Consider the following 25222-nt stretch of genomic DNA (forward strand, 5'->3'; position numbering starts at 1 on the left):
CTTTTACACTTTTCCTCTGCTACATGATTGTTTCCATGGAATTCTGAGGGGAGTGGGGGTGGTGATGGGTGGCAGGCTTTGAAAATTCAGTGGTTACTGTGGTCATCTTTGTGGAATCGTCCATTCTGTTCCCTCTAATGGGCTGTCCTGTCCTTGCCCTCATTCCCTGGCCAGGGAGCACCAGTCACCTGCAGAGTTTATATTGTTCACCCTCTGGCCTCACAGAGGAACCTGCAGTGACTGGTTTGGATATGGGGAGGAGCTGGGCATGTCAGAGGTTTGCCTTTCCATCCAGCACTGTACCTCCCCTTTCAGCTCGTGGGTTGGGGTGGCCTACATGATTGCCATGGCCCTGAGGGAAGAAAAGCAGCTCTGTCTGTCCTGCAGTGGGGTCCAGTTGACCCTAGACATTGCAGCCTCATGTGTTGGAAACTGGTTTCAAATTTTAACTTGGGAGGGATGAGGAAGCACCATTTGGGGGTCTCTGAGCTCCTCAGGGTGGGTGTGATTCCTGTTTTCTTGCTCCTCCTGTTCTTGGACTGGCATGGGAAATCACAGTTTGCTGAGACTCAGTGGCAGGATTTTAACTCAAAGCCATGGTTGGCATGGGAGAGGCCAGCCTTGTGCCAGGGCCAGCTCTGAGGTTATGGTTTGTAGACTCAGTCTTGGACTGTACAGTTCCCACACTGATGTGTGCCTTGGGGGCTTAGGTCTTGGTTTGGAGTTTGGGGCAGTGGCCGGCCAGTGCATGGCTGGTTTGGCTCTTGCAGTCTCACCCTGGACTAGGACTGAATCCAGTCACCATAGAAACACTGCTGCCACATGGCCACGCCCCTCTGAGAGAGCTTCCACCTCCGACTCACACACAAACACACACATGGAGGACCTGGGGCATCTACAGCCAGCAGCTGGGACCCTCTGCCTTAAGGTGGGATCCCTTCGGTGACTGAGGCTACAGCCTCAGAGGAAGGGACCCTGGGGCCAGTCTGGGAAGCCTTGGAGAGGTGGGGAAAAGATGACAGGGCCAAACAAGTAAGAGGGACGAAGTGAGGCCCAAGGTCCCGTAAGGGACAGCAGTGTCCCCACAGCACCAATGCCCAACGGGGGTGGCATGGCAAGGCAGGTATTCTTTGGGCTGCCCCCTAGGGCTCACAATTGGGGAGCTCATGAGGTTGGAGGAGGGGCCGACTGGGGAAGGGCTTCTGTGGGGTGGAGGCTGGAGCAGCTGACAAAGCTTCCTGGGGAATCAGATCTGGGGCTCTGCTGGTTTCCCGGCAGATGGGCCTGGACCAACACAGACATTGAGCATCAGGCAGGACATTGGGAAGAGGCTGGGGTCCTATCTCAGTGGCCGCTGCTATCAAGGACCTTGGTGGACAGTGGTACCAGACAATCTGGCTTATCTGGGTGGGACACACGGTAAATGGGCCGGGAGCAGACCATGCCACTGCCTGAACAGCCCTGCAGCCTCAGCTTGGGGCTGCAGTGCTTGACCAGCCAAGCTGGGTGGTTGGGACAGTCCTCTTTCCCTCTCCTCTCCCAGCTGCTCTTGCCCACTCTACTGTCCTCCCTCAAGGGGTCTGGGGCCTTCCAGTGCTGATCCTGCTGCTGTACACCCGTGGAGTCGAGCCCAGAGGTGTCCCTGGCCAGGGAGCAGTGGCTCGGCCACCCATGAGCTGGCAGTGGGTGGTCCCGGCTCTAGTTGCAGCTGCACCTACCTTCTCCCAACCGAGGGGCCATGGTGCTGGCCCGTCTCTGTCCTGGAGGCTTGTCACCAGGCCTCAGCAGCCACCCTCCACAGGAAGCTACTCTGAGCCTGCTGGGGTGTGCAAGTGAAACCCCGCCCCGGGGTCCCCGATCTTTGCCCCCTTCCACCTGCCTGGCCTGCAGCACAGCACATTGTGCGACATTTTGTGTTGGGCTCAGGAGGGCTGTGCTGCGCTGCTCAGGAGGAGGTTGCAGGAGGAGGGAACCCCCGTCCCGGCCATGCCAGCCAGGTTGCTGGTTGGGGCCACCTGTGCCATGCTCCTGCTCCTGCTTCTGCCGCCCGAGGTGCCTGGCCGAGGCCCCTCTGGAAGGACACAGCCGGGGCCCTTTGCCAATGAGAGGTAGGGGTGCTGGGCTAGGGGGCAGGAGACCTGGAGATGGGGATGCCTAGATCTGGTGGGTTGGGAACAGGAGGCCCAGGGGGCGGGGCCTGCCCTGCTCCCCAAGTCTGTACCCTCTAGGACTCTCCCTGGGCTACCACTCAGTCCCCAGGATGTTGCACAATGCAGAGTACAGTGAAGAGCATACACAATGCTTGGCTGGTGGTGCCTGGGCTGGAATTCGGGGACCTTGGCAGAGGCCTGGCAAGTGGCTACAGCCCCAGGCACCTTCCACAGCTCCTGCCACCTGTCCCAGCCTGCAGGTTCCTGGGTGATTGCCACCTGCCACTTTACTGGCCCATCTGTCCCTGCAAGAGCACTACTCCCACTAGGCTGCTTTTGGAGGGGTCAGGCAAGGGGCAACGCTGCCCACAGCCTTGATGGTGTCAGATAGAGGAAGGGTCTTGGGCCAGGGATGCTTCTCAGTATCCATGGTCCCCTGTCCATAGCACATTGTACTGGACACAGCAGTCTCAGCTCTATCCATCCCTGTCCCCTGTGTCAGGCACACAGAGCGGGTGCTCTGAAAAAGCCCATGTCTGGACAGGCCCTGCCCACCACTTTTGACGCTGGCCTCCCCATGTTGAGCCCATCTCCCTGCCCTTTCAGTGTCCTGGCTGCCTGTCCCCCAGCAGGGAGGGCACCCAGGAGTGGCAAGGGCTGTGTCTCCACAGGCGCCGCCTGGGCCCCCACGTCTGCCTCTCAGTCCTCGGGAGTGGTTGCTGCCCGGGCTGGGCGCCCTCCATGGGTAGCGGGCACTGTACCCTGCGTAAGTGCTGTCCACACACCCGCCCTACTTGGTGCAGGGGCAGACGGTGGCTGTCCAGCCCCTCACCGGAATCTCTCCCTCAGCCCTCTGCTCCTTTGGCTGCGGGAGTGGCGTTTGTATCGCACCGAATGTCTGCTCCTGTGTGGATGGGGAGCAAGGGGCCACCTGCCCAGGTAATAACCCCAGAGCTGACAGGGATGGGGATGCTGAGCCAAAGCAGTGGGTGCCTGTCAGACCTTGGTATACATGGGGAGGCCTGGGCACTGTGTTGACCGAGTCACAGAACTGGGAGGAACTGGGCTGAACTCAGGCCCGGCTGTCTCAGAATGCCCTCTGGGCAGGACTTGGGGTCTCTGGGCCTGACTTTGGACTTACTAGTGCCACATCTGCTTAGATGCCCATGGGCCCTGCGGGGAGTATGGCTGTGACCTGACCTGCAACCATGGTGGCTGTCAGGAAGTGGCCCGAGTGTGCCCTGTGGGCTTCTTGATGACAGAGACCACCGTGGGCGTCCAGTGCACAGGTGGGGCCAGGGCACAGGGAGGGGTGAGAACACTGTGGCCCCATGGCCTCTGGGGTCAGGGCCAGCTGGGTCAGGCCAGGCTGTGGCATTCCCAGTGCTTCACAAATATTTATCGAGGGACTGGGGCCAGGGCATCGGTCATTGCTGTTGTGGAGCTTCTGAACCTGGGGACAGGGACAAGAACTGGGATGGTGCACAGAACCAGGATGCCTTGTGTCACGAGGCTGTGGGTGGGGGGCTGTGGCACAGAGCAGGGAGACTCCTTGGGAAAATGGCATTTGAAAGATGAGGCTCAATAATTATTTTTTATTTCTTTGAGACAGAATTTTGCTATGTAGCCCATGCTGGCCTGAAACTCAAGGTGATCCTCCTCCTCAGACTCCTGAGTTCTGGGATTGCAAACATGCACCATCACACTCAGCTCATAATTATTTTGTAAAAGTATTTTTTTAGGTGTTATTTTATTTGTCACAGAATCCTGGTCCTTGCACTGAGTTACCTTCCCAGCTCTCCTTTTTTTTTTTTTTTTAAAGACAGAATCAGTAAATTACTCAACTGTGTGATCCTCTTGCCTCAGCTTACAGGCATGCACCACACCTGGTTGTTTGTGATTTTTAAAAAGTTTCTGTAGGCAAAATGTGTTACCTTTTCCAGAGGCAGCCACAGTGACCAATTTCTTGACTTTGCAGAGCAGTAAAACCTTTCTTTGAGTTTCTTTTTTTTTCTTCTCTACCACTGAGCTATGCTGAGGTCCTTTTTACTTTTTAGTTTTCTTTTTTTTTATTTTTTATCGGTACCAGGGATTGAACTCATGACTGCCCACTCGCAAGGCAGGCACTTAAGCCACTGAGCTAAATCCCCAGCCCCTTAGTTTTCATTTTGAGACAGGGTCTAAAAAATTGCCGGGCTCAGCCTACTACTTTGAGATCCCAAGGAACTAGGCTTGCAGGTATGCATACTGCACCTGGTCTTTTTGTAGTTTTAGCTTTGTAAAAACAATATTTTTCCTCTGAAAGGAAAAGCAAATGATAATTCATTTAAAAACATTTGGAAAGTAAGAATAGAAAGAGGAAAATAGACATCCTACTTAGAGATGATGCCACATGTGAAGCATGTACTCTGAATTTTTCTCTGGATGTGTATGTGTTTGTATGTTTATACAGGTGTGTATGTAAGGCATCAACATATGTGTGTCTTTAAAATTAGGATCATAAACTAGGCTTACAGGTGTACACCTGTAATCCAGAATTCAAGAGGCTGAGGCAGGAGGATTGCAAGTGCGAGCCTACTCTTCTGTTCTGGGATGCAGGTGCAGGTCCCAGACAGATCCAGAGCCAACTGTGCAAGAGTTTTCTCTTTCAGACATTGACGAGTGTCTCAGCGCCTCCTGCGAGGGCCGCTGCATGAACACAGAGGGCGGGTTTGTGTGCGAGTGTGGGCCAGGCATGCAGCTGGCTGCTGACCGCCATAGCTGCCAAGGTGAGCAGACAGAGGAGGAAAGAGGCCAGCTCTGGTCCTCTGAGGAAGCACTGAGCCACCCCACGGTACACCTGGGGAAACTGAGGCTGGCCAGGGCAGTGAGAAATGCAGTCAGTGCTTGAAAGGCATCAGGGTGGAGGAGACATGGGCAGAGGGAAGACATGGCCTGAGGTGAGATTGGAGAAGGAGCTGCTACCAGATGGGGCCTGGAGGCCTCCTGAGTGCTGTGAGCAGTCTCTCGGGGCCACAGACCGGACCAGGACCTCAAATGGAGTGAGGACAGGGGTGAGCCTTATCTTGTGCCCACAGATAGGAACGAGTGCCTGGGGACACCCTGCCAGCAGAAATGCAGAAACAGTGTGGGGAGCTACCAGTGCTCCTGCCATGCCGGCTTCCATCTCCACCGCGACCGACACTCCTGTGTGGGTGAGCAGGCCGTGGCCCCTATCCCGTGCAGCTGTCTTGCTCCTCTCCAGGATGCCTTCCAGGGAGCTCCCTGGGCCCTGGCTCCTCCTGTTTAGACAGAAACCCTGCTGTCTGGCTGGCTGGCAGATGTGTCCAGAGGCAGGATGGCATGCCAGGCATGGGCCAGACACCTGGGCCAAGGCGGGTCCTGTGTCCTAAGAGCTAGGCATCTACGAGCCTTTCTGGGCAGGGTCGCTGTTCGGACCATCCAAGGGTTTCTGCACCTGGAGGGGTGAGTCCATGATTGCCCAGGCTCTGGGCACAGGAAGGGGTTCCCCGGCTGTGCAAGGCAGTCAGACCCTCCCGCAGATGTGAACGAGTGTCGGAGGCCACAGGAGAGGAGAGTCTGTCATCATTCCTGCCATAACACCGTGGGCAGTTTCCTGTGCACATGCAGACCTGGCTTCAGACTGCGAGCTGACCGCACGTCCTGTGAAGGTGAGCTCCAGGCTGAGGCTCTGCCCTAGGACCCTAGCCCTGCCTTCGATTTTTAACAATGCCCACATCCCATGCCACACCCCCGCCCCCGAAGCCACTGCAGAATTGGGACAAGGGACAAAACCAGGTTGCTGCAGTGGAGCAGGAACCCTGTGGGGTTAGTTAGGGTTAAAGTTAACTGAGGCTATGGTTAGGATTAGTTAGGATTAGGGTTAGGGTTAGTTATAAGGTTAGGATTAGAGTTAGAGTTAAAGTTAGGGTCTGAGTTTGTTAGTGTTACAATTAAGTTTAGCGTCAGAGTTTGGGCTCAGCTGTCTCCTTGGACGGGAAGCAGGTGAAGCTTGAGCTGTGGTTCTGTGCCACAGTGTCCCTCCAGGCTTTTCCTGTGAGTCTGGCTGCAGTCCCTGCAGGTCACCCTCCACTCTGCTGAGTCAGGTGTTGGGGGGCGGAATTTAGGACCTAAGGCCCTGCTTCCTCCTACAGGAGACCCTGTGCTTCCCTTGCAGCTGTGCCCAAGGTGGTGCTGGCACCCTCGGCGATCCTGCAGCCCAGGCCTCCCGAGTTAGCCTTGCTGCTTCCTGAGGCTGGCCAGCCTGGCCTGTCCCCAGCACACAGCCTTGGCCATGGCCCCATTTCTGGTGCCTGGGCCACCCGTCCTCCAGACCCTACGATGCTGTTGTCCACCCCAATGGTCACTCCAGGGCCTCTTGCCTCACTGCTGGGAACCCTTGGACCCCCTCCCCTCCCCCAAGGGAAGGCGCTGGGCACGCCTTTTCCCCGTCCTGACTCTGAAGACCAGAGTCCTGCACCTGGACCCTCTCCCTGCTGGCACCTGGGAGCCTTTTACACATCAGGGAGCCACTGGGCTGCACCTGCGTGCAAGCAGTGTGGGTGTGAGGTGGGTATGTGGTCCCACTGCCCACTGTGGAATCTACCACCTGGAGGTGGCTGCAGCGCCTGGTTGTGTTTCCAGGATGGGGTGGTGACCTGTGGGAAGATGAGATGTGAGGCTATGTGCTCCCACCCAGCACCCCCACAGGATGGGGGGTGCTGCCCCTCCTGCACAGGTAAGAGCTGGCCTGGGTGTGGGTGTCTGCACGCATGTGTGTGTATGTGCGTGTGTGGCAGTCCTGTTTCCTCCCAGCCATCCTCATCCTGAGGCTATCTCCTGCTGGCCTGCACCTTCCCATCACCTGGAGTGCTACCATCCTCAGATCTCTGGGCTGTTCGACACCCTTGCCCAGCAGGTGGGGGCCAAGGATGTGCTGCTCTGGGGTTGTGCTGTGACCATCACTGGTCTAGGCTGCTGTAGCCCTTATTCACTCACTCATTCATTCATTCATTCATTCAATCTGTGTTTCCCTGCATCCCCATTCTGGCCCTTCTCCTTCTGGGCTGGCCCCCGTCATCCTTCTTTTCTGTTTATACCCTGTTGCTAGTATAAGAAAGGGCTTTAGTTCCTCCCTGGCCCTTCTTCCAGGCCATGCACCCTGCTCTGCACGTGCTGCTGAGGCCCTCATGACATCAGGGACCTGCAGCAGGTACCTGTGTGACAGAGTTGAGTGGAAGGTTCCAGAGAGCCCAGGCAGGCAGGCAGCCGCAGTGAGAGAGGTGCTAGCAGAGTACTTACAAGCACATTTTGGCTTTGGTACCATTCCCAACACTGCAACAACAAAAAACAAGCACAAACCAAAAGTGCATTTTGACTGAGCCTTGGGCAGGAAGCACTGGTGCCTAATCCTGTGGCACGAGTACTTCCTCAGCATGTGGGGTGTGTGCTGGTGTTTCTATTTCAAGATGGAAATGTCAGTGGTGGAAGGGCTCGGTGACCTGCTGAAGGCTACTCAGGAAACTGAGGTAGCAGCTCAGTGAGGGCACAGGTGTCCTCTGTCTGTCCTGCTTGGTGGGATGGAAATGCTGTGCTGTCCACATGCTGGTGGCTGTGAGGGCCCCAGGCCCTTGAGGATGGATGATTTCTGGTCACCCCTAGGGTCCTAAGACCATACACCTGTTTGCCTGTGTACCTTGTGGGCGTTGGGACTGAGTGATAAGGCTCCACCAGCCAGGGGTTTCACATAGCTGACCACCCCTCTGCTGCCTCTTATAGGCTGCTTCTACGGTGGCACAGTGTGGATGGAAGGGGATGTATTTTCACCTCCTGGTGAGAACTGCACTGTCTGCGTCTGTCTGGTAAGCATCACTGGGTCCCCAATTCATGCAGGGTTTTCCTGATCTTCAGAGCTGGCTGGGATTTTGGAGTAGGTGGAGGAGCTGGGTGTTAGAGGGAGCTGATCTTCTTGGGGAGCCCTCTTAAGTTGTGGGTTGCGGGTTTGGATCAGAACCAACCTGGGGAATTGAAAAAGTGGGGGAAATGAAGCTGGGAACTGGAACAGGAGTCTGGGGCACAGGCTGTGGGAAGGTGAGGGAGTCACAGTTCCCAACCTCTCCCTCCCCAACTTATCCCCTCCTTGAGGCTGCTCTCTCAGGCCAAAGATTTGCCCCTGTGATAAGTGTAGCTGCATTTGGGAGGGAGAAGGCTCATTATCACCTTCAGCTTGCCAAGAGGTTTTTGTTTTTTGTGATTCTGGAGATTAAACCCAGGGCCTTTGCATTGAAATGTAGCCTCACCCCATTTACATTTGTTATTTTGAGACAAGCTCTTGTTAAGTGGCCAAGACTGGGCTTGAATGCCATCTTACCTCAGCCTCCTGGGTAACTGGGGTTGCAGGTGTTTGCCACCTTTCCTGGCTTGGTGTTTTGCTTTTGGCAGGGTCAATCTCCCAGGCGTGGTTGGTAATCACCTACTGTGCTCCAACCAGAACTGGACACTGCTCTGTCCTGCAGAGGTGACTGTACACCATCACAGAACTCATCTCTGCCCCATGGTCTCACATCTGCAGGGCCAGCTTTCCCATCCCCATTCCTCCAGGGACTTGGGCTGAGGTCTGAGTCTTGAGCCCAGCGCTGGCCACCACCTCCCTCTGCCACCCTCTGCCTACCTTTAAAAGTGGCTCTTGGCCTGGCTTTGATGGCAGAACCCATGACTGTGTAGCCCAGATTGGCCTCAAACTCTTGTCAATCCTCCTGCTTCAGCCTTCTGGGTACTTGGATCATAGGCATGCACTACCATCCCTGGCTTAATGTCACATTTTTAGAATTTTAAAAAAATTTGTTGCTTCAACCAGCCTGTAACAGCCCCTCAGGCCATGGCTCCCTATGGAGTGGCCAGGCCCCTGAACCCTTCCCACTTTCTGGTTGGGGCATCTCAAGTGACAGGGGACAGGCCCCACTGGTGGAGGAACCTGCTGGCAGGAGCCCCAGAGATGAGCCGTGAAGCATGGCTTCCCTGGGCACTTCCTGGCAGGCAGGCATGGCACAGGTAGCTGGTTTATGCTGGGGACAGCTCCGTGGCCCCCCGTCCCAGCCCTGTCTCCGCTCTGTCTCCTCCATGTCTGTACAGGCTGGGAATGTGTCCTGCATCTCCCCCGAGTGTCCCCCTGGCCCCTGCGAGGCGGCCCCGAAGCCGGATTGCTGTGCTTGCGCCCCGGGTGAGTGGCCCTGGGGCCCCTGTGCCTTTCCCTGCCGCACAGGGAAGGCTGTTTCTGTCAGGGCCACTTGTTCCGGGTAGACATGGCAGCTGGATCTCTGTTCTGCCCTGACCATTCAGTCCCCAGGTGACTGGATGTCCCTGCCACCCCAAGTCCTGTTGGGGGGCATCTCCAATCCTGTGTCACCTCCGTTTTGTTCCCTCATTTGGATGAGGACACTTAGGCTCAGAATGGTCCCGTCATTGCCAGCCAGTTAGCAGTGGAGCCAAGTAATTTCAAAGCTAATGTTTTTTTAAAATATTTTTTTCTTAACTTTTACATGTTATATTGTTATTGCTATTGTTGTTTTGTAGTAGCAGGGGTTGAGTTTTGCACTGAGCTGCATCTCCAGCCCTAATTTTTTGCATGTGGTTTTTTTTTTTTTTTTTTTTTGTCTTTTTCCTTTTTATCGGTACCGGGGATCGAACTCATGACTGCCTGCTTTACAAGACAGGTGCTTATGCCGCTGAGCTAAATCCCCAGCCCCCACGTGTGGTTTTTTGACACAGGGTCTCACTATGCAGTTCAGGTTGGCTTTGAGCTCACTTTGGAGCCCAGGCCTGTCTCAAACTCTCGATGAGCCTTCTGCCTCAGCCTTCCGAGTGCAGGGATTACAAGCATGTGCCACCATGCCCAGCTTCCCCAGCCCTTTTTATTTTCCACCTTAGATTCTGGAAAAACCCCCCAAACAAATAGATTCTGGCTAAGTAATAGGGAAACATCCTGGGCTGCTTGGCTGATGAAGGTGCTGCTGAGATCTGGGCTGTGTGTCTCCTGCTTTCCTGCAGTGCGGTGTCATTTCCGTGGCCGCTGGTATGTGGAGGGGGCTGTGTTCAGCGGGGCTGGTGATGACTGCACCACCTGCGTTTGCCAGGTAGGGTGGCTGAGCCCTAGCTGCTGTGTCTTGGGGTGATGGGAAAGCTGGCTGCCCTGTGGGACAGGGTGCCCTCAGGGTCCAGCCTGGGCATGGCTGTGGCAGTGCCTGCGCAGGGGACAGGACCCGGCAGCATCTGGATGCTGCAGTAGGCAAAGTGGGGGCTGAGTACCAGCAGGTCCCAGCCTCCTGGACCTCAGAGGGACAGGGATGTGGCCTCTCAGAGAGGTGGGGACCTGGTAGGAGAGAGGAGGTGTGGCCAAAGCAGACAGAATCTCTGCATCCTCTGCACCCAGAGAACCACCAGCCAGGAGCCAGGACAGCTAGGGGGACATGGTAGTTGCGGGTGGAGCACTGCTGTCGTGGGCAGGCTTGTGGGTGCAGAGGCTGTGGCTTGGTGCTGGGACATCCCTGGTGCAGGGGCAGTGCAGGGGGGTGACTGTGTGGGTGGATGGGAGCAGATGGAAGGGGTGCAGGTTAGGCCAGGGGTGGTAGCCAGGCTGGGGTCCCTATGGAGCCCTCAGCATCCTTGACCCTACTGCCTTCCAGCATGGGGAGGTGACCTGCTCCTTCACACCGTGTCCTGAGCTGGATTGTCCCCGGGAGGAGTGGCATCTAGGTCCTGGCCAGTGCTGTTTTACTTGTCGAGAGCCCACGCCCCACTCAGGTGAGGCGGTGGTGGGAGGGGTGGGCCTGGTGGGCGAGACGGGCAACACCATGTGCATGTGTGTGTGTGCATGTTTATGCCTGTGTGTACCTGTGCATGTGTGTGTGTTGTGTACCTGTGAATGTGTGCGTGTGCCTGAGCAGGCGAGACTAGCAATGCCATGTGCGTGCGCACGTGTGTGCATATGTGTGTGCACAGCAGGAGTATCTGCTTGCCTGTTGCCATCTGCGTGTATCTGGAGCATGAGCGCCACCCTCACCTCTCACCCACTGCCTTCCCCTTCCCCCACCAGGCTGCTCCCTGGATGACAGCGGGGCTGAGTTTCCAGTGGGACAGGTCTGGTCACCCGGTGACCCCTGTGAGTTGTGCATCTGCCAGGTGAATGACAGCCTGCCTGCCTGTAGCTGCTTCCTGCTGCCCATTTGCACCCCTCCCCCAAGCTGTTTGTGAGGCACCTGGGGCCTTCTGGGCTCTAAAGTGGGGCCAGGCAGGGACTCCTGGGCCCGGAGAAGCTGCCACACCCCAAGAGGGTGGCTGTGCCTCTCACTATGCACTGTGGCGGCTCCTTAGCTTCCTTTCTGCTTCTCCAGGATGGGGTCCTGGACAGTGGTGCCCTGGGCACCCCTAGAGGCCACTTCAGTTCCGCAGGGTCCCAGGCTTAGATCCCAACATTCTCTGCACATGTGTGTGAGAAACTTGGCCTGAATGTGTTTTTGTGGCACCAGGCTCAAACACAGTCCTTGTGCATGAGTCCCATTGCTGGGCTGCTAAGCTCCACCCCAGCCAGTCTTCACGTTTTTATTTGAAACAGAGTCTGGTTCTATTGCTCAGGCTGGCCATGAACCTGTAATATTCCTGCCTCAGGCCCTTAACAAGCTTGCTTGCTTTGTGGGAGTTAGAGGCCAACCCCCACACAGGTGGCTTCTCTCCCATGCTGATAATTTTGGCACTTGTTTTACAAGAGAGTAGAAGAAAGGATCATGAACATTCAGATTTTCTTTCCTTCTTTTTTTTTTTTTTTTTTGTCTTCTTTGAGATGGGGTCTCACTATGCAGTTTGGGCAGGCCTTGAACTCACTTTGTAGCCCAGGCTTGTCTTGATCTCCCAACGATCCTCCCACTTCAGCCTCCCCGAGTGCTGGGATTACAGGCGTGAGCCACCACACCCAGCGAACATTCAGATTTTTAAAAACAGAGAAATGAGATGAGGACAGGAGGAAAGAGAAAGAGAGGGAGAGGGGAACCTTGTACAGAAGTTTGGTCTTTCTGAAGTGGATATTTCTAGTGGGATGTTTTCCAGTTCAGATAGGTTTGGGGTGGCCCAGGGGCTAAGAGCACAGAGGGAAGAATGTGGCTTGAGTGACAGGTGGCTTTTGGCTGCTGCTGCAGAGGCACAGGAGGCCGGGGGACCAGAACTCACACCCAGTGCCCCTGCAGAGCTGTGTGGACTCCTCTGGGAAGGCCCGGGCCCCTGCTGCAGGACCCACTGCCCCTGGTTATGTGTGCTGCCCTTCTTTGGGCTGGGAAGTGGGGCCAAGCCGGCAAGGTCTGGGTGAATCCCTTCCTTAGGCAGATGGCTCGGTGAGCTGCAGGAGGACGGACTGTGTGGACTCCTGTCCACACCCCATCCGGATCCCGGGGCAGTGCTGCCCTGACTGCTCAGCAGGTAATTCCCACACTGCTCCAGCTGTGATTCTCAGGGGTTCTGGGTCCGGACGGCCTTGCCAGGCTTCTCTGTGCATCATCTCCTGACAGACCCCAGAGACCTCAGTCATGCCACTTCACAGAGGAGAAAAAAACAAAACAAAACAAAAAAATGAAAAATATTTACCTAATGTTTTTTAGATGAATTTTGTTCCTGCATCACCCACTTTTCTGCTTGCCAGCCTATGATGTCATCACGGTGGCATCTGGGGTCAAAATGGCACCTTAGCTTGTGCCTGGGGGTACCAGGAGTCAGAGAGCTAGTGCAGGGGGAGATGATGAGAGGAGACCGTGTGTGTACTGGTCCACTGCACCTGAGACCCTGTCATGCAATCCCTGTAGTCCCCAGCCGAAGCCGGTGCTGGGGGCAGCACAGCCTGATACTTGCTGCTCACATAAGCTCCAGTCTCTGCCCCGCTGTCCACCGGTTCCTGCTCACTATGTGCCCCGTTTGCAGGCTGCACCTACACTGGCCGGGTCTTCTATAACAATGAGACCTTCCCCTCAGCGCTCGACCCATGCCTCAGCTGCATCTGTCTGGTACGCACCTGCCTGTATCGGAAACCGAGCAGCTCCTGGATCTCAGATGCTCATTGTCCCTCTGGATGCGTGGGGTGAATCTTAGCCAGTGTCCACATGCTGCGTTAAGCAGGACAGTCCAAAGAGTGGCACTTGGCCTGGAGTGTGGCCTGGGGCTCCTGCTGGTGGTGCCAGCTTCTTTCCCAAATGTCAGCTTGGGAGCCTTGTGTGCCCTGGACCTTCTTCAGGTGGGGGCACCAGTGCCCTGCTCTTTAGGAGCTCCTTGGCTGGTTGGTCTCAGTGCCCACTAAACCATGGGGTTCTTCCAGAACCCTGTGTGGGGGTGACTGGGTGCAGCGGGTCTAGGGCAGAATGGAAAGTCCTGTCACCTCTCACCATGGCTTATGTGGGCAAGCAGGAAGGAGACAAGGCCTTCCAAAGATTGTGAAATGTAGGGCCAATGGTCCCTTGGGTCCGTTGGGTGCTGGCATCTCGTTTATGAACTCCGGTTGTGCACTGGGTCCAGCAGCCCTCAGGTCTGCTTGTTCTCTGGCTGTATCATGCAGGGTGGACCTGGGCCTGTGCCTCTGAGCCCTGGCCACCTGGTTCCAGTCCCCAGGGCTCACCATTCCCCACAGTCCCTGGGGCATTTGGTGAGCAGGTCCCTGCTGATAGCAGAGCTTGTGGACGCAGCCAGCCCTTTGCACTTCTGAGGCCTATGCCCTAGCAGGATGACATGGAGCAAAGGCTACTCCTGCCCCGATGTCTCCCTGGCACTGCTGCCCGAGCACTGCTGCCCGAGCACTGGTGCCAGCATCGCTGTGTCCACAGCTTGGGTCTGTGGCCTGCTCGCCTGTGGACTGCCCAATTGCCTGTACCTACCCCTTCCACCCTGATGGCGAGTGCTGCCCCGTGTGCCATGGTGAGTGGGGCTGGCCTCCGTCCCGGGCTCCGTGGGGCCGGGTCCTCATGCTGCCTCCTGTGCTCCCCAGACTGCAACTATGAGGGCAGGAAGGTGGCTAACGGCCAGGTGTTTGTGCTAGATGATGAGCCCTGTACACGCTGCACCTGCCAGGTGAGCCAAGCACACCATGCATGTGTGAGCTGGTGCCTGTCTTTGCCCACACTCCTCATGACTGTCTCTGCTTTTTCAGCTGGGAGAGGTGAGCTGTGAGAGGGTCCCCTGCCCACTGGTCTGCACTGATGCTGCCCCGCACGTCCCTGCTGGAGACTGCTGTGCCCCCTGCTCAGGTGAGCGGCAGGGTCCCCCGACACCTCCTACCTGGGTTTTCCTCTCAAAGCCAAGTTGGTGGAGAGCTGCTGGGGAGAATCCCAGCCCAGAAAGGGAGCATGGCTTGCTGGGGCTCTGCAGCCCACTGGGGCCTGACTCCTCTGGTCTCATGTGCATCTAACTTTCCAGCACTCTGGAAGGCTGAGGCAGGAGGACTGCATGTTGAAGATTGACCTGGGCAACTTAGCAAGACCTGTCTCTAAGTAAAAAATAATAAAGGACTGAGCTTGCAGCTCAGTGCCAAGGCCCAAGGTTTAATCCCCAGAATTGGGGATGGGTGGGTTGGGACTAGTGGTTGATGGAGAGTGAGCAGTCAGCCTTAGGGTATCAATACTAATGGCCTTTCCCACAATGAACCCTGGCAGGGCTCCTAAAGGAGGAGGATCTGGTAATGGAGGTGGCTCCTGCATCCTCCAAAGCATCTCGGAGTTCCAGCTTTCCCAAGAAAGCTGGGTCTATGCATGCCTCAGATGTGGCTGCTTTTGATACTGGGAAATATATAACTCCCAACTTGCCGGCTGTCAGAGGCGCCGGGTTTGTGTTCCCCACAAGTAAACAATGAATTCTAAAGAACAACAGGTTAAGAGTAGGAGAAATTTACTGAGAGAGACACAGCTCCTGAGGGACAGGAGGGGACCTGAAAGTGGTGTCCCCACTTCTCAGAGAAGGTTTTACAGAGCAAAATCATGAGGTGGGTAAGATGTGGGTCAAAGCTCTGCCCAGTCAATGAGATCACAGGTAGTGCAGTTTAGGTAGCATTGATCTACGTTGATCTAGTGGGTAAGTGAGGTACACAGCAGGGGTCCATGGGAGGAACAAGAACCTTTTCAGGAGGTGTCAGGAGGTCCCAGTCCCTCACTGGGTAACTGAGGTCTCTCCAGACTTTGCTGGACCAGGTGATGCCAGTCACAGTACTGCTCTTGGCCCAATCTTCCTCCTGGTGGAGGCTGAGCTTCTCTGAGCACCTGAGCCGAGCCCACCACTCCGCGCTGAGGGTGCCCTCCGCACAGGCACAGCTCTCCCGGAACTCCATTTCTTCTTCCACGCGTCTCTGACTTCTTCTGACTTCTTTCTTGCATTTGTTTTTTCCCTATAACTGTGCTGGGCTCTAGGCTGAGGCTTCAAAAAATGAAACAGCAAAACAAAACAAAACAAACCACTGTTTTTTTGGTGCTGTGATGAACCCAGGGCCTGAGAACTCTGCCGCTAGGCTACCATGTGGCCCTAAGTGAGCACTTTTATGTAGATTTTAATTTTTATTTATTTTATTTATTTTTATCTTTTTGAGACAGGGTCTCACTATGCAATTCAGGCTGGTCTTGAGCTCACTTTGTAGACCAGGCTGGTCTCGAACTTGCAAAAATCCCCCAGCCTCAGCCTCCCAAGTGCTGGGATGACAGGCATGTGCCACCACACCGGCTTCAGATTTTTATTTTTTAACATAGATTTTTAGAGAATGTTCTAGGCCCACAGGAAATCAGAGAGGGTTCAGCACTCGCATCTGTTGCCCAATTCCATGGATGGCTGCCACCAAGACATTGGCTCCCACACCTGGTGGGAGAATCCATACTGCTGTGTGGCTCTGCCAGGTGTTTGAACTGGTGGGGCTTTTCCACTGTCTGAGGCTGAGGACACAGGAGTGTGGGCCTACAGGGACCTGGGCAAGGCTGTTGGGTCTGCGGCTACTGGGACTCTGTCACAGGCCTGCTGAGGTACCTCGAAAACTGCATCTGTGCCTCTGCCTGTCCCAGAGCTGCCTCAGCCCTGGACAGAAAACCCAGTGTCTGCTTCCTGTCCCCCCAGGTTCCCTGCGCCCACTGGATGATAAGCCGGGGCTGTTGGCTCCCAGAGATGCTGAGGTCCTTGTCCCCTGCAGGACTTGTCCCAGGCCCCCCACCGCGCCCCCACCTCAGCCTGTGCTCCAGTTGCACAGGCAGCTCTCAGGGGCCAACGCATCTGGAATGCTGCCTGAGCCTGCGCCCCGCTGGGGAGCTGGGGTCCTTGTCCCAAGGAGACCTGGCTCCTTCCAGGTGCCTCCGCGCTCCTCACTACCTCCTGCTTCTCTAGAGCGTCCCCTTCCCACCTTGGGAGCCCAGCTCCTGACCATTCAGGTCCCTAGCCCCACCAAGACTCCTGCCACCCTGCTCCAGCCTCAAGGGCTCTCTGCAGCCTCAGAGGCCACCAGACACCCTGGGCCCCAGCAGCCCTCCATGGGGATGCCCCGGAAGGAGGAACCCCTGCTCTGAGAGGCCCCTGGCCTAGGGATTATGGATGGAGGCCACTGAGAGTCAGGGGAGATCCGCGGGGCAGTGCGGTCCCTGCCCAGGTATCCTGCGTGAGAGACGGATCAGCGGATCAGCGTTGCCTGCCAGATCCTTCCTCCTTGGGCCACAGGACTGCCACCTGCTGGCTTTGGAGGAAGGCAGGGCCCTGAATTGTGAGAGGTCACTGTCCCCACCCCAGTGCCCTGATTAAACAGTCTCAATCTCATTAGCTGCCTCACCCCTTCTGTGGCCCCTGCCCAGTCCCCAGGGGATGGAGCCCTGCTGGGCTGTGGGATGGCTCTGCAGTAGGAGGCAAACAGTGGCTTCTTAAGGGGACCTTCCCTAGGTACCCCAAGCAGGCCTGGAGATAGAGTCTGGGTGAGTGTTACGGAGGAAGTTTCAGTCCCGGGTTCCAGCGGAGCTTCAGTGTGGAGTGTGGAGATGGTGCCACTGTCTGGTGCAATCCTACCTGGGACTGGACTTGTCCAGTTCCTCATATGCAGGTTACCTAGGGTGTCAGCTGAGCAACGGTGTATGTGGAAAGCCTCACCATTTGGGATGGGACCGAGGGTCGGACTGAGGCTGGGCTTAGCCCCTCACTGGGCAGTGGGGTTTCTGACCTTCTGCTGCCCTTGAAGGAACTGTCCTGGTGGCCTCGGCCAGGAGTCGAACCTGCATTAGTGACCTGGCCACAATCACGCTCTGCGAGGACCTGGCCCATCCCTGTGTCCTCCCTGGAGAGCCTTGCTCTGTGCCTGTGGCTCCTGTGCACATGCAACAGGGCCCCACTGAGCAGTTTCTAGGACCTTGGGCTGGGCCGGAGCCATTGCCTGGACTGAGTATGGGGCTCAGAGCCAGCCCCACCCCTTGGAGGCAGCAATGGCACCGGGACTCTGGGGAGGCTCTGAGAATTAGACTCAGGGGGAACTCGCTTTGTCTGTGGGCCTGACATTTGCGGCTCCTGCCTGTCCTCTGTCCATCTGTCATCAGGGTGGGCTGGGGGTCCTGGAGATAAGTGCTCAACCTGAACTGGCCCAGGGCCTCAGCAGCTTGGGTCCCAATATCATGGCTGCTCTATCTCAGGTCCCACCCTTATGGTTCCAGGAAGCTTATGTGGGTGAGAACAGCTCTGTTCCTCAGTTTCCCCAAGCCTGGGAGCTTCCCAAGACCAGAGGTCCAGGCCTGCTTCAGAAGGCTGACTGTGAAGGCTGAAACTCCATGGTCTAAAGACAAACAGGTTTCTCATCAGGACGAGTGAGCTTTGAGAGGTTATGGAATTGCTTTGAATAACTGGTTCTGGGTGTGTGGACAATCCCACCCCCCAACTCCAGAACTGGAACCAAACCCAGCTTTCCGGTGAGCTGCATCCCCAGTCCCTCTGTTCATTTATTTAATTAGTTTTGAGATGGGGTCTTGCTACATAGTTCAGGCCTTGAACTTACTATGTAGCCCAAGCTGGCCTCGAATTTTCAGTGATCCTCCCAAGTGCTGGGATGACAGGCGTGTGACATGAAGCCTGGCCACTATTTTTTAATTTTGAAACAGGGTTTTGCTGAATTGCTCAGGCCAACCTCTAACTTTTGGTTCTCCTGCTTCCACCTCCCAAACAGGTGGGATGACAGGTGTGTGCCCCTGGGATGGGAAGGAGAAATACTAGCAGAGAAGTAGCCTCACAAGCATTTGGGGCAATTTCTGTTTTTATTCTACATGACTGGCATGGTGAGAGATGAAGCTGGAATCCGGGTCCCTGGTCCCCAGCGACGAGGGAGCCTGTGGAGATGAAGCGTACACATTATAGTAACCTTGAGTAGAGGCAACATCTTCCTGCAAGTAGCTGGAGAGAGCCAGGCCCACTGGAGAGCATACAGAACTGGTAGTGAGACACCCCAGGCCTCAGGAGCCCTGCTGGGTCTGAGAAGAAGCAAAAGCTGTGTTTTGGCTGCTGGCAGTGTGCAAAGACGTCTGGGCCCAGATGTTCCTGGTTGGGGGTCTGCTCACTGCACAACTGGTCTCCTGGGAGGACTGCATGGTCCAGTGTTTCTAGCATCAGTGCCAGGGGTTTGGGGTGAACTCACTGAGCTGCAGGAGGTGGCAGTGTATTCTGCCAGTGTTGATCCAGTTTACTTTCGTTCCCACAGTATGAGCTGAGTCAGAGCTTCCATTCATGAAACACCTGCACTTTGCAATCACTTCATTCCCAGTAGAAGTGTTCACCCAGCCTCTTGCTTTGTGCTATGAATCCTGCATCCTGCTGTCAATGGATTCACTTTATTTTTATTTATTTATTTATTTTTGGCATTGAGGATTGAACTTATGACCTCATGCTTGTGGGGCAGGCACTTACACTACTGAGCTAAACCCCCAGCCCAGTGGATTCACTTTAAATGGTGCCTTCGAAGAGGACAAGGGTATGGGGTGAGCAGCAGGTGGCCAGGGACATCAGGTTGTGTAAGTCAGGGATGAAGACTGATGCTGGTGACAGCTCCCTGGGGAGGGGCGGCATGGATGCTCACAGTCTCTGCAGTCCTTACTCTTAAACCTCGAAGGGCACCTGTACAGGTGACCTGGCTTCCCTGGGGGCAGCCCTTCCCTGCTCAGCGCAGGGCTCAGGTGGAAGGGGACCCCCTGTAGACTCTACCTTGCACCTGTTCATTTAGCCAGGTATTTGTGTCCTTTAAAAATCCTCTCTAGTAAGCAGGCAAATGTAACTGCAGCATCTCCTTGAGCTCTGAGAGCTGCCTTAGCATATTACTAGAATTTTGAGGGTGGAGTCATGGGGACCCTACTTTTGACAACTGGAGTCCAGATGTGTTGCTGGGCCAGAAATGGGGGCAGGCTTGGGGACCAAATCCTTCATCCATGATGTCCGACAGCGTCTCCAGATCCTCCTGTGCCTTTTCTGTTCTTGAAGATGTTGGTGGAGTCTGCAGGGGAGAAGCAGCAGTCCTGTCACTGTTCCTGTCTGCCACACCTCAGGCATCTCTCCCCACCAGGCCCTTGGCCACAGCCTCTTACTTAGGAGCTGGTGAGCTAGAAACTAAAATCATGAACCAGAAACGAACCTCGCCTTTGAGCAGTGGGTGCTGGGTATTGCATCCCAGTGATGGGAAAGTAACAATGACTGATGTTGGGAGAGTGGAGAAGAAACTGAGTCTGAGAATGAATTCACCTGTTTGGTGTCTGAGAAGTGGGATTCGTTAGACTAGTTCTGGCTGAAGGGAACACGAAGTTTGGGACAAAAAAATGATGAGGGGGAGGAGAAAAATTGGGTGGAGTTGAAGTGCCTGCCTTACAAACAGGAAAAGGAAGGCACTGCTCAGGTGCTACAGTCAGCAGTAACACGCTAGATAGGCAAGGGCCACATGGCCCTAAGCCACTACCCAGGGTTTCAGTGATAGTCACATGTGTGCTCTCAGGGCCCTTGTCTCTCACTGTGAGGTGTTCGCGTTGGCAGAAGCCATGCAAGCCGACTTCTCCAGTTAAATGAGGCAGGCGCTCAGGCACATCCTGTTCTCTTGCAAAGCGGAACTGCTAGGTAGCACCACACCGCTGTCCAAAACGCGGGGGTTCAGCTTGGCCCCAGGAGGCCACTCTTACCTCGTGAGTCTCCATACCCAGGTTTCAGACGGCCCCACATGTGTCATCATCAGAGGGTGGGTGATGGGCTCAGGGTAAGGACCAAGTGGACGATTAAAAAGAACACTTTCGTGGGTCAAGGAGGCTGTCAGAATTATTAGCATAAAAAGCTGTAAGAAACCAAGGGGTTGGGGCTGGAGATTTAGCTCAGCAGCATAAGTGCCTGCCTTGCAATTGCAAATGTGCGGTCGTGAGTTCAATCCCCGGTACCAATTAAAAAAAAAAAAAGAAACCAAATATTTTCATTAAAATGTCACAGAAGGAAGGTCTCCAGAACTTGCCCCAAACTGACTAAAACAGGCGGCTTCCTGCAAAAACTATGACAACAAGATTATGTAAAAAGTGATAAATATGTGGAGGCAAAGACTCAAGAGACACTGAGGAAGATGGGCCACTACCACACAACCCTCCTTTATTCATGGTGCAGACTTCTTCGGAGCAAAGGAAAAGCCCAAACATCAACTGAGTGATGCGGAAATGTTGAGGACCGATACACATAGAAAACAGCACAGCTGTGCCCAGCTGGGATGATTCCCGTGTTCACCCAGGAAAAGAAAGCCGTGTTCCCACTTCTTCAAGGGTGAATCTTTTTTTCTGGTCTCTCTCTTTAGTTCCCCTCGGTTCCCTCGGTCCAAGGGCAGCCTGCAGGAAGGGCGCTTGCACAGCCGGGGCTGCAGCGATGAGTGAGGACAGCACCTCCAAGAGCCAGGAGCTGGGACTGCAGGGAGCTGGGCTGGGGCCGAACTCTGCAGGGTGGGGTGGGGGTGCCGAGAGGCACAGAGGGACTATAGGGTCGCAGAGGGATGGAAAGAGGCGCCGAGAGACAGGACCCTGGAGTATACGTCACCCAAATGGATGAAGTCGCCCGGAGAATGGACCCTAGGATGAACGAATGGACCTGAGGCCTGGCAGAATAGACCAAGGAGGCACAGAGGGATCTGAGGGTAAAGGACTAGACTGAAGGCGGGGCGGAAACAATCAAGGAGAGACGGAGAAGCCTGAGGAGACGTGGAAGGACCCGAAGCCTGGCGGAAAGGACTGAGGAGGCCACGGAACGTCCGGAGCAGACGTGTGGGCAGAGGGGCCTGAGGAAAAACAAATGGACCCGAGGCCTGGCATAAATAACCGAGGAGGTGGAGGCTGAATAGGACATTTCGTTACCATGAAGCAGCAGGGAATCTGAGGCCCTGGACTGGATCCTGTTATAACTTGGGCCCTGGTATAAAATCCAAGGAAGCAAGAGACTGAAAATTTGGGTAGCAAAGGCTTTATTTCCAGGCCTGGCGATGAGTCTCCAGGAGCCAATTTGGAAACTGTGTCCCAGAAACTGAAGGGAGGACTTTAAAAAGAGGCTGGAGGAAAAAGGTGTGTGTGTGTGTGTGGGAGAAACAAAGAAACCTGCAGAGCCATCAAACTTGTCGACCGGAGTCTGGAAACTGTATTGCTGTCCACTTAGCTCTGACAATCTCGGGAGTTCCTGGTGTTTCTCAAATTACTCCCATCCTACAGACTGACATTATCTTGGAGTGGCACATCTGCAGCAATATTTGGAGAAGACAGTGGAGAGTTAATTATCCCAGGACAGCTCGTTTTTGCTAGTGGGTGCAAAGGGGTCAAGAGTTACAAGAAGCTGAAACTTAAGTTTTACAAAGATCTGATATCTAACTCATTTGATGCATACAGAACAAAAGGAAAGCACGGATTAGGGTTTGGGCCATAGTATTTCCCGGTAATTTCTTTGAAGCTAAACAGTTCTTAAAATTGGGGCAGGCTCATTTTATGACAGATCATCACCGGGTTGGGAAGAGGTCACCAGAAACTCAAATTCTTTATGGCCTAGATAGATAGATGAGGGGAGAGGGAGGCAATAAGGCGCCATACAGAACAGAAAATGGCAGTTATGTGTCAAGGTCAGGTAAAGGGTTAAACTCATGCGCAAATCTCTCTGCACACAAGCAAGTTACTTCAAACAAGTGTAAATTAGTGGGCCATCCTAGTTTTCTTTAGCTCTTTAGTGGAGAATAGAGGCGCCTAGCAGTTATTAACAACCCTTGTTAGCTTGTTTTAGCACAACTTCTGTAGTTTGTAGAGGGCAACAATGGTTAACATATCAATTAGGTGAGATTCTTGCAATTCTTTACAGAGGAGAGTATTGCTCAACATATCAATTAGGTCACTTAACATATCAGTTAGGGAAAAAGGATAAAAAAACACATTTAGTAAGCCACGTTGCAGGTTTGCTATAATACACAAAATAATGAAGGTATTTTCTTAGAGTACAACAGATCCCAAGGACGGGCGGGGGCCCCGGAGGAAGAGGAGCAGACTTGGAGCCCAGGAGGAATAGCAGGGAACCCCGAAGTGGCCGGTGTGTGGGGTGGGCGGAGGAGGTGAGGACACTGGGAGGAGCCTGGTGAAGACTGGTCAGGGCCAGGCTCAGGCTGCTACTCCATGGCCCCCGGAGTTCGGTGGCCGGAAGAAGGGGTTCTGTCATGGGAAACTGAACTGCACGCCTAGCCCGGACTGGATGGAGCAGCCTGGGTGTCCGAGGAAGCCGGGCCAGGCCAGGGTGGGCTGTTTGGGGAGGGTGGGAGTGTATTGGACCTCGAGTGGCTGACGACACCCGAGGGCTGGGATCCACCCTGGGCGCAGAGATCCTGTGCAGGTCGGGTCGTGGGCACCCGCGGGAAGAGAGAGGACAATGAAATCTAAGGCCTAAGCCCAGGAAGGGTGGAGAGAGGGAGCGGAAGCCAGGCGTGCTGGACAGAGCTGGGGTGCAGTACAGAGGCTTGCCGAGCCTTGTACCTAGAATGTAGCTGAGCCTCAGCCAGTGCCTAGGAATGGGTCCTGAGAACCCAGAGAGTGGGCCTGCTGGCTGGGCAGAATGTGAAAAATTCCACCAGGAAATCAAGATCAACTGTTACCACCGGAAGTGAAAGCTAGGTTTCACCCTGTGTTCTGGAAAAGACAGGTCCCAGTGTGAAGGACCCATCCCAAATGTCCTAGAGACCAAGAAGAAGACAGGGAACCCAGGACCACATGGAACACAAGTGATTGCAGGATGTCAAGCAAGCCAGCATGTCAGTAGAGCTCAAACAGACCGGTTGAGATGTGTGAGGTGAGCTCAATTCACCTTATGCTTCAACTATGGTCCAACCCAGGGCTGTGACCATCCAACAGGGCTCAAATGCTGATAGATCTGCTATGCGTTCCATAGGGGTCTGCAGAGAGGAAGGGAAACACCCCATGTCAGTCAACTCTTCAGACCCCATTTTCACACCTTGCTGCATTGAGGAATTTGGGGTCCCATGCATGTGTGTGTTTTGAGTGTGTATCTATAATATGGAGATCAAATCATGAACTAAGAGGTCATGTATATTTCTTAAAGTTTGGTGAGCATATAAAGCCTAGAAAACAAGCCCAGGTGCCTTACAAACAGAAAAAGGAAAGAGTCTGTCATGCACTGCATTTCCAACCAATATGAGCTTGTGTGTTGACTTAACCAGCACAGTGTTTGATTAAGGACAGCACTGACATCCCTAGATAGGTAAAGGCCAGATAGGCTCTAGGCAACCAATCTGATTTTCCAGTGACAGTGACAGACAGATCCTAGAGAGCCTCTCTTTCCCAGGTTCACAGTGTCTGCATTGCTACAAGCCTGAGAAACAACGACAACACTTACTCCATTTAAAAGAGGGGAGTCATGAGGAACATCATTCAATTTTCTCTCAACACGTGACTGTTGGGCTTCCAATATCCAGAACATGAGGGTCAACTCAGCACCAGGGCAACCTTTGCATCTCTTCAAGTTTCAGATGGTACCACATTTGTCACAGGGCAGGTGATGGGCTCAGGTAGTAATTATCAATGGATTGTTTTTTTAATTTTAATTTTTAGTTTTAATTTTTTTATTGGTACCGGGGATCGAACTCATGACCTTGCACTTGCCAGGCAGGCACTTGTGCCACTGAGCTGTATCCCTGGCTCTATTTTTATATTTTTGAGACAGTCTCACTGAGTAGCCTAGGCTGGCCTCGAATTCACAGCAATCCTCCTGTCTTAGCTTCCCAAGTGCTGGGATTTTTTTTAAGACCGGGACTTGCTTTGTAGTGCATGCCTGCCTTAAACTCAATTTGCAATGCAGGCTGGCCTGGAGCTCAGTGATTTTCTTGCCTTAGCCTCCCAAGTGCTGGCATTGCAGGTGTGCACCACTACACTTGGCACCAAGTCAATTGTTCAAAAGGGCAATTGTGTTGGTTCCGAAGGCTGGCGTCATGGCACTTGTATCTAGATGACCACCCCAAACCTCATGCAGTCATAGGTGCTACTCTTTCTGAGGTGGCTGAATCTATAGTATGTGATGGTGGGATTGATTCATGGTGCAATGCATGGTGCTAGGATCAAGGGCACTAGGATTAAGGAGTGCTGTCCACCTGGATAAGATACAAGGGATAGAAAAAGCCGTGGTTGGACCTTGTTGCTTTGCTACTTTCTGCCAGGCATGAGTGGTTTCTTGTCTATGATGCGCTTCTGCCATGCCAGCCTGCCTTGTAGCCAGCCAATTATGAACTGAAACCTCTACAAACTGAGCTAAGTAAACCTTTTGTTCCTTAACTTGTGGAGGTTGGTTGTTTTGTCTCAGAAATGAGTTAAGTAATACAGACAGCTGGTCATAGGTTTATCAGAATTAATACTATAAGAAAAGCTATAAGAGACCAAGGAGTAAATATTTTCATTAGAGTATTACAAGAAAGTCTCCTGAATTATCCCAAAATTGACAATAAATAGAAAAGACATTGAGGAAATGGTCTTTTACCACACAACCATACCCCCTAATGTAAAGACTGTTCTCTTGCATAG

At 54.2% G+C, this 25222-nt stretch overlaps 1 protein-coding gene across 2 annotated transcripts; it reads left to right on the forward strand.

The window, feature by feature from the left end:
- Positions 1-26: 26 nt before the first annotated feature.
- On the forward strand, positions 27-16952 carry Vwce (von Willebrand factor C and EGF domains). 2 transcript variants are annotated; one of them, XM_003465881.4, is made up of 20 exons: positions 27-2108; positions 2822-2916; positions 3000-3089; positions 3311-3439; positions 4802-4918; positions 5228-5344; positions 5693-5821; positions 6328-6719; positions 6795-6888; positions 7929-8011; positions 9282-9369; positions 10197-10282; positions 10832-10949; positions 11242-11327; positions 12518-12614; positions 13110-13192; positions 14003-14093; positions 14164-14246; positions 14326-14422; positions 16266-16952. In XM_003465881.4, exons 1-20 carry the CDS (start codon positions 1987-1989, stop codon positions 16706-16708), a joined length of 2640 nt encoding a protein of 879 aa, XP_003465929.2. In that variant the 5' UTR covers positions 27-1986; the 3' UTR covers positions 16709-16952. The 2 variants fall into 2 exon arrangements, with proteins under 2 accessions (XP_003465929.2, XP_063084310.1); XM_063228240.1 differs by having other exon boundaries at positions 6328-6888.
- Positions 16953-25222: the final 8270 nt, after the last annotated feature.

Source organism: Cavia porcellus, unplaced genomic scaffold (assembly GCF_034190915.1).
Source record: "Cavia porcellus strain 051 isolate PalLab524CR breed Dunkin Hartley unplaced genomic scaffold, mCavPor4.1 scaffold_17, whole genome shotgun sequence".
Lineage (NCBI taxonomy): Eukaryota > Metazoa > Chordata > Mammalia > Rodentia > Caviidae > Cavia > Cavia porcellus.

What these genes read in the sequence shown, in the direction of transcription:
- Vwce (XM_063228240.1), top strand. Translation starts at nt 1,987, where the DNA reads ATGCCAGCCAGGTTGCTGGTTGGGGCCACCTGTGCCATGCTCCTGCTC. An exon ending in GCAAGGGGCCACCTGCCCAG is followed by an intron (nt 3,090 to 3,310) that starts GTAATAACCCCA and finishes ACATCTGCTTAG; the next exon opens with ATGCCCATGGGCCCTGCGGG. An exon ending in GTGAGTTGTGCATCTGCCAG is followed by an intron (nt 11,328 to 12,517) that starts GTGAATGACAGC and finishes TCCCTTCCTTAG; the next exon opens with GCAGATGGCTCGGTGAGCTG.